General features: G+C 43.3%; 1 protein-coding gene across 1 annotated transcript; it reads right to left on the reverse strand.

Moving 5' to 3' along the window:
- Positions 1-901: 901 nt before the first annotated feature.
- On the reverse strand, positions 902-5,108 carry KBTBD11 (kelch repeat and BTB domain containing 11). Its single transcript, XM_015819149.1, has 2 exons — positions 5,080-5,108; positions 902-4,330 (listed from the first exon to the last, which is right to left on the reverse strand). Exons 1-2 carry the CDS (start codon positions 5,106-5,108, stop codon positions 2,668-2,670), a joined length of 1,692 nt encoding a protein of 563 aa, XP_015674635.1. The 3' UTR covers positions 902-2,667.
- Positions 5,109-8,907: the final 3,799 nt, after the last annotated feature.

The following is an 8,907-nucleotide window of genomic DNA, read 5'->3' on the forward strand; positions in this document are numbered from 1 at the left end:
CCAAGCTCAGGGCTGCTTATGAATCAGAGGGGACTTTCAAAATCAGCTGTGATTGGAGACACACTCAGTCATGTTAAACAACAGCTGGATTTCATCCTCTGTATGTTTGGATCTTAAAACGGTGGAAGAGATACCGGCACGTTTAATGGACCTGCTACATATTGGTCCCTTTTTGGTTTAGTATTAATAAATATCTTAATAGAGCATTAGAAAGAAAAGTAAGATTCAAAGCTTCTAAAGGTAATGTTTAAACAATTATCCAAAATACGGAATTCAACAATGTATGAAAAACTGAATTTATCAGGCATGGACTTCTGCAAAAATAAATGGTTTTCTTCCTGTGGAAAGACACTATCCAGCCAGTTTTAAACCTGGACTGAAGCAGCACACTTATTTAAATTTAACCTATACAGCTGGTCCTCAATTTACAACCATTTCTTGAGTGACCCTTCAAAGTTACAATGGCACTGAAAAAGTTACTTCTGACCATTTTTCACACTTACATCTGGCATGTATTTATGACGGTCGCAGTGTCCCGCGGTCACATGATCACCTTTGGAGACCTTCTAACAAGCAAAATCAATGGGGAAGCCTGATTTACTTAACAACCATGTGACTAACTTGACAACTGCAGTGATTCACTTAACAACTGAGGTAGAAAGGTCGTAAAATGGAGCAAAATTCACTCAACTGTCTTGCTTAGCAACAGAAATGTTAGGTTAAATTGTGGTCGTAAGTCGAGGACTACCTGTATTGGCATAAAGTCAGATATAATACCTCTTTGTGTAATCAAAGTTCAATTTAATAACTAAGTTATTTCCTTTTGTGTGTGTGTTTATATAATTTTTGGTTTGGGTTGTGTTTTTTTCTTTATTATAAAAAATAAAAACAGAATGTACTAGGTTATGACATGAATTGCTTGGTTCTGGCTTATCATGATATGTAAACCTAACCATTACAATCTTCACACCACTCTTAGTGTGATCTATGAACCAACCAATACTTTATTTAAGTCAACTAACCATGATTAGTCAATTTGTGGCTCAACATGGCATGTGAGTCCAATCGATGATTGGATATGAAGTGTCAGCTGTGCCACTCATAATTTGAAAAATTCATTGTGGCAGCATTTTGGAAGGCAACTGATAGAATTAAATAAAGATAAATTAACTGAAAATATTTCTATTCCAGATGCCTACAAGTATGAAAGTTGATGCTTTCCTTTTCAAAACAGGCTGCTTAGTAAGCAATGACTCAACAAAGGATTTAAGAATAAAAAGGATATGACCTCTATATATAATGAACTTGACAAGTAAATTATTAACTAAAATAAAACCAGTCTCATTTACAATCCAGCAAACTATCAGTGTAAAACGGAAATCAGTTCGCTTAAAAATTATTCATTTTCTTATCTGAGTAACAGAAGAACAAATTCTTAAAAGATTCTGGACAAAAAAGTGAAGTCTTTCAATACATTTTGAGTAAGCCACAGTTGGTTTACCTTGATGGATACTGATCTGCAGAAGATAGTAATAGTAATCTTTTGCAAACAAAAATCTCCCTTAATGAAATTTCATCGATATGTTCATTCCTGACAATTTGTAAATATTTGAATATGCAAATTACAGTGCAAAACTATGTTTAAAAAACACAAATGTATGTTAAGACTAAAACTGATAATATATATTTCTGATTTTGTCTAAAAAAAGTTGCACATTAAAAAAAAGAAGCAAACCCAGAACAGATATATTGGTGCTTTTTCCCCGCCATTTTCCTTCTTTTTCCAACATATACAAATGGGAGAAATGTTACTTGTTTCAAACCTTAAGTTTTGCTTCTGTCAAATCATGTACAATTGTTGCAACTTCCTGAGGCTGCACAATACCATGTCTTCACCAAAGATTTCATTAAACTTAAAAATGCAAACCAGAAAAGATTATGACGTGGATGATCACCTATTGCTTTTTCATACAAGAACTTTGTTTTTTTGCCTATTAAACTTCCAAAATGGCCTACAGATCTCTTCCCACATTATATGCTCCTAGTTCTCCAGTGGCTCCTTTCTTGCATCCAAGAGCAAGAAGACCAAGCAGACAGTGCCTGGAAGAATCTCTTTTCGAAGATGACTATGTACAAAGGGAACATTGCCATAACTGATTTTTTTTTTTTAAAAAAATGGACTGTTTCCTGGTTTTTACATAGATCCAACATACTTCTAGATTGGAAAGGAACGCAGATACATTTACAACAATTAAATCTGTTTTAGCAGCTTTTCACTGGCTGGTTGACATGAGTGCCAAGAGATGAATTCTTTCCTACATGAAGTGCAGTAAAGAAGCCTTTGAACAGCTAGCCAACACTTTTAGGTGGAACACAATAATCCCCCATGGTGGTGCGTGCATGCATGAATTAAGGATATTTTTGACAATGGTCTCCTCTTTGCTCCTATAGCCTCAAAGGAGTTGTTACATACTGCTGCCTTTCCACCTCGGATTAGCTTCTGCTACTTCTTCTATTGCCTTTGGAGCCCGACCATCATCACCACCCAAGACCGGAGAGCTTGTGCCAGCCCTCATCCACGCTTCAGTAAAAGCCCTACACTGTTGACATCACAGATAAAGGGGACAAACTGCATGCTAAGCAGTGAACCGAACCTCAGGTCAGCTCTCACAACGACAGAGGACTCTCTGGCTCCCCCATTTTCTCCTTCTCTGGGAGAATAAGCACAAACGGGAGGAGGAGACCTTTCGCATCGAAGGGAGCTTTGAGCAGTTCTGTGTCAAAGGTGCCTTTAAGTCCCCCGTCCGCTTCCACCTCGCCATTCTGAGCCAAGTTGAAGCTCAGCATCCCAGTCCGGTTGACACAATAGACGGTGCTGCCCAACGCGGCACAGCGAAAGGGCTGAACCGGGCTGCTGGTGGGGCGGAAGGACGAGCACTGACGCCAGTGCTTGGCCACCGTGTTGTACTGGAAGACTTCCACTCCAGCCCCCTGCCCTTGCTCCCCGCGACTGCTGCTCACGTCAAAACGGTAAATGAAGCTCTTGTAGGCCACCATGTCAGCCGAGCGGCGCCGGCTGCTGTTGTAAGGACACTCCTGCCACTCGTCCCGCTTGGGGTCGTACTTGAGGAGCCGGTAGAAAAGGGAGCCCCCAGACACGTAGATCTCCCCGTTGCACGTGGTCGCCTCGTGAGCCACGGCAAAAGCCCCCTTGGGCAAAGGGGCCACAGGGGTCCAGCGGTCCGCCCGGGGGTCGTACTTCTCCACCGTAAAAAGGCATTCCCCACCCACCGCGTAGAGATACCCGTCCAGGGCCAGGAGCTTCAGCTGAGAGCGGGCCTGCCCCATGGGCTTCACCTGGCTCCAGGTATCAGTTAAGGGGTTGTAGCAAAACACCTTGTCCGACAGCTTGGGCCGCTGGTCGCCGGGGCCGCTGGAGATCCCGCCGGCTAAGAAAAGGTAGTTATACAGGACGCACATGGCGCAGCCCTTGGCGTTGGCCTCCTCGGGCAGGCGGGTGAGGACGCTCCACTCCTGGGCCGCCTCTTGGTAGCTGTAGAGCAGGGCGCCGCCGTCCTCTAGGGACACCACCGAGGACGGGCTCTGCGGGCGGCTGCTCTCGCGGCTCTGCGGGCGGCTGCTGGCGCTGAGCCGCTCGAAGGCGTCGCTCACCTCGGCCAGCAGCAGGCAGGCCTTGCCGGCCTCCAGGCGGCGCCGCAGGATGAGGTCCCGCTCGGCTCCGCTGAGGCGCCCGTAGACGGCAGGCTCGCGCAGCACCTGCAGGTAGTGGTCGCTCATGAAGCGGAAGGCGGCTTCGCGCAGCTCGGCCAGCCGCTGCTTCTTGGCCAGGCAGAGCAGCTGGTAGCAGTTGTCGAGGCTGAGCTGGGCCCGCATGGCCTCGGCGGCGCAGTGCAGGGCGCAGGGCATCTGGAGCACGCGGGCGCCGCTCACCACCTCGGCCAGGTTGTCGTGCCGCACCTCGCCCATGCGCGCCGTGTAGACGTACTCCAGCAGCAGGCGCAGCGCCCCGTAGCTCACCCCCTTGACGCGCAGGATGTCCCGCGAGGAGCGGGCGCGGAAATAGTCGCTCTTGGCCGCCAGCACCGCCTTGTGCGCCCGGATCCGCCGGCCGGACACCTCGATCACCAAGTCCGGCTCCTCCGAAGGAAAAGGCTGAAGGGGCGGCTCGCCGATCGGATCGGGAGCGCCCAAGGAGACCGGCGAGGGTCTGCCGCGACTGCCGCCCTCCTCCTCCTCCTCCTCCGATTCGGGCGTCGCGTTGTTAATGTCCCACTGGTGCTTCACCACGCGGCGGCTGCTGCTGCTGCAGCTGCCGGACGAGGAGGAAGAAGGGGAGGCGGCGTCGACCTCCGGATGCGGAGCCTGGTCATCGCCGCCGCCGCCGCTGCCGTCGCCGGAGGAGCTGAAGCAGAGCGCTGAGCTGAAGCTGCAGGGCGCCTGCAGGGGAAGCTGCGCGTTCGGCCCTTCCTCGGGGGCCACGCTCGGTTCCATCGCCAGGGATCGCTCGCCGCTGCCCTCCGCAGCCTCTCCCTGCTGCGGCTGCTCCGTCTCCCCGCAGCGTTTCTTCGCCTCACCGACGGTCCCGTTCTCACCTGGGGAGGGGACACAAGACAGGGCTGAGCGCGCTCTCGGCCCTCCCGCCGTCCCCCCCCCCCCCGCCGCTCAGGAGAGCCGTGCGCTCTAGTTGCCCGCCTGACAGACCGGTCAGGAGGCGAGGGGTAGCCCTGTCGCTCCCCGCTGAACTTTTGAATTGCCAAGGGCACCCAACTCTTCGGGCTGCCCGGTGCCGCTCTTTCACCAGGCGGGGCTTCCCTGGGTGGCAGCGTCGAGATTAAAGTTCAGGCAAGTCTCTCCCGTGCCAAGAGAGGCGGGCCTGAACGGTGCTGGGCCTGCCTCTCTCCCAGCTCCCTCCCTTTCCCCCTCCTGATTTTCTGATATTTTCCTTACTCTTTCATTTTATCCATCCGTTTGCTCAGGTATCCGACCAAAAGGGAAAAAAAGAATCAGTTTCTGCTAAGCAAACGTTTGGCCTTAATCTAATTCTTTGTCCATGATTACATCTCCACAGCAAGCACCACTTGTGCCATGGCATGGTAAGTTTAACTCTGGCCTAGAGCAGGGGGTCTCCAAACTTGTCAACTTTAAATAAGACTTGTGGGCTTCAATTCCCAGAAATCCTCAGCAGGCTTAAAAGTTGACAAGTTTGGAGACCCCCGCTATACAGAAATGATATAAGTCTGACCTCTAGAGATCGTGCAAATCTAGGCAATCTTCAAAAGGACATATAATTAGCTTTGTTGAATATTATATACTTATGAAGTTTTAAATATTTTACTCAAAAAGGTTGTGTCATGCTTTTTTGTTTGATCAGTGATAAACCAGTTGAGGTTTGTTCTGACTATATTTTATCAGGCACTGGCTTTACTGTATTGCAAGCCTAGATAAAGGGTTAAAAGCTTGATCATCAGGAAAAAATAGGACTAGTTTGCCAATTATAAATATACTTGGACCCTAGGCAGCTAAATTCATACACCTTGCCCTTTTTGGTACATACCTGTTGATCCAAATGTTTTTTAAAATATCAATATTAAATATAAATATTAAATATTAAAAAGAATGAGGGAGTGAGAGAAGGTTGAATCCTGGCATCTTACTTTATAGTACTTAACATCTCAATGATCTAGAAATCATAAAATTTTGGCTTTTGAAAAACAAAAGTTTAAAAATACATCTGGAAAATTTAAGATCATATAACAACAGAAGTAAAGAATTTTAGTTACTTGGCATTGCATTTGCCATGCTGTAACCTGCCAACATCATTACTTCTAAAAACAAAATCTATTATGACAGCCTTGCTTCAATATTTTTACTCAAAAGGGAAGATTTTTCCTGCAACAATGGATCACGTTTACTGATAACAGCACAGCAAGCAGTAAATGTGCTGCTTACCAACAAACAGCACATTTGCTGGTAAACTTTTTAAGACCTCTTTTAAGTGTTCTAAGTTGTAGGACAAATTCTATTATTCTCTTCAAAACTGGGCAATGCCTTTTGACAACAAAGGCTTGGTTAAGCTCTATTAAGTTTTGATAGCAAATCTATATTTTAAAAACAAGGAAGGATTGCTTCAAGAAATGCCAAATGCATCCTTTGTAGATATGTGGTTTAAACAAGTTACTCAAAAAAATTGGTCAATTAGCATTGATCCCGATTATTTAGTTTTCAGTGATATTGTTTTGATATAATGAAGTCCAGAGCACTTCATTGTATCAAAACAAAGTTGATGGGATAATTTAGTATAGGAATTAATGGCTAAAGCCTAAGTTTCATGCTTACACCTGTAATTCTTGGAATTAACTACGCATATATTTTTCAACTCTGTAAATATCTAAGTAGCTTATATGTAAGTAAATACAAAATAATCTTTTCAAATGCCACAATTTTGTTGTGTTGCCATCAAATCTGCTATCTGGTAAATTTAAAAAAAATCCATCTCAAAAGATTTTGTCCCAGTAAGAAAATTGATCTTGTATTATATTTTATATTTTATTATATTGTGAGTTTTATAAAATCCTTCCGCAGGAAGTTATTTGGCCTACTTTAAAATCCAGGAAGAGATACTTCTGAGTATGGAAAAAATTTATTTGCAGATGAAAATCCTAAAACTAGAGTGGCAACAGCCATATTTTTAACTATGGCTATAAAAACAATGTTTTTAATAACAAATCAATTAGGGTTTTAAGTGTATTACATAATATTTATTAAGCGTCTTATTTGTTAAACTGTTTTATCTAATATTAGGTTTAGATTATATTGGTAATTTGCTTTAAAGCCTTTTAGAGATACATAAAATTGATTTTTTTTTATTGATTGAAGAAGCAGTTTGGTCTAGTGGTGAAGGCAAAAGGCTAGAAACCAGGAGATGGTGAGTTCTAGTCCCATTTTAAGCATGAATGCCAGATGGGTGATTTTGGGCCAGTCACTCAGTCCGACACATCTCACAGGGTTGTTATTGTGGAAAAAACAGGAGGAGGAGGAAGTATTAGATATGTTCACCACCTTGAGTTATTTATCAAAATAATAAGGGTGAGATAAAAATAAACATAAACATCCTGTTGTGTAGAGGTAACTTCAGTTCACTATTCACTACTGAAGTATTTACTGGGTTGGCCAGAGGTGACATGACCCAACCCAATGAAACTATTGAATTCATTTTCTACATAAATGGGATTCTACAATATTTGTGCTAGGTTGCAGTGTGGTGTTCCTAAGGCTGGAAAAATGCCCATGGGCAGACAGCCAGAATCTTCCACAACACTGCATATGCCTGGGGAAAAAGTGACTGATTTATTGAAGAAGACATGTTTTCTACATGCTGTTGAGCATCCCAAAGCAGCTCTTCTGGAGATTTTGTAGAGCTCTAGTAATTTGTACAAAATCAGAAGCACACAAATTCTATTTGATAGCTTGGTGAATGAAAGGGTGCTATGAGTGTGTGCTTCAATGGTGAACCAAATCAACAATAGATGGATCGCCTTTTTAGCATGGTACTGTAAATGTATTTCCCCACCATTCCATCAATGAACTGCTTAAAGTTAGGTAACAAGAATAATAATTTCAATTGCTTAACTAAACTGAAACAATCTCTGCAGTTCAAATGATTTAGAAAAAGGAGGTCCTAACGCCTTTTATAAATGTGGAGAGAATGGAAGCTAAGAGCAACTTTTAAAAGATTTCCAAGGATCAATCACAGTAATTTTTGAACATTAAACAGAGCAGCAAATCTATTATGAAATGTTTTCCAAAAAGCCAAATATCACCAAAGCATCAAATTTGGCATCTGATCATGTACAGATCTTCAACTTTATAGTAACTTTCTATGCAATATTATAATGCTAAACACCTATAAACCTGGTATTATTCTTTTCCTAATACGTCTTATTCAAACATGAATGGAAAGAAAAGTGGATTTATGGTAGACAACAGCTGCAAGTGCTTTGCAAAGCTGATGTATAATTGAAGTATTCATTAAGTGAGACTGATCTAGTAGGTGGGTTTTAACATGTTTATACTTTGCAACAATCCTATTAGAGAAGTCTAGTCTATGCATATAAATAACCTGTTACAGTACCAAATGATTTATCACTGTGATTAATTTTGCAATTTATTTACTCGTGATTCAGGATTTTTCTATTATTAATGAAAATTGGATGTGTGGACAAGAAGGCCTTGTGGCAACAGATGGGCTGCATCTCATAAAAGTCTGGGAAGAATAGCTTGGCAAGACATCTTGATTAAGTTATTTGCAGGTCTCTAAACTAAATCTGGAGGGAGAGGATGATCATTACTTAAAATCACATCCCAAACCAGACATGGACATTTTATGGCCCATAGGCCACATCCAGCCCTTCAATTGTCCCTGTTTGGTCTGCAGGGTTGGTAATGGCAGGGCAGAAGAGGTGGGGCAGCAGGACAGTGGGATGGCAGTGGTCCTCCACAAGAGTCTCAGTTTCTCATGTGGCCTCTTGGTTAAATTAATTGCCCATCCCTGCCCAAAACAAGATCCAAAACAGTAAACCTTACAACAAGGAAATGATAAGTGGAAAGAAAGGGGTACTCAAGAATACACCAAGAGATGCTGCACATGAATTTAAGGAGGACATTATTAAAAGACTCGGAGGCTTATAGAATTCACAGAGTATGGGCAAGAACAGGAAGAATTTAATCCTAGTATAGGATGACAGTGTAGATATAACTGCAACTTGGTGGGACATGATCTATATTTACATGGAGGATGGTATGCAGTGGAGTACCTGAGCTTCAGTCCCAGTCCCAATAATTTTCAATATTTTCACAAATTATCTAGATGATAGAAGGGATATTGAT

This window comes from Protobothrops mucrosquamatus, unplaced genomic scaffold (genome assembly GCF_001527695.2).
Source record: "Protobothrops mucrosquamatus isolate PMUCROS unplaced genomic scaffold, P.Mucros_1.0 scaffold864, whole genome shotgun sequence".
NCBI lineage: Eukaryota > Metazoa > Chordata > Lepidosauria > Squamata > Viperidae > Protobothrops > Protobothrops mucrosquamatus.

Bases quoted from the DNA above. Each gene is read 5' to 3' on its own strand.
- KBTBD11 (XM_015819149.1), bottom strand. From the start codon at position 5,108: ATGGCACAAGTGGTGCTTGCTGTGGAGAT. The intron at 4,331-5,079 runs GTAATCATGGAC...CTCGTCCGGCAG, and splicing joins GTGGTGCTTGCTGTGGAGAT to CTGCAGCAGCAGCAGCCGCC.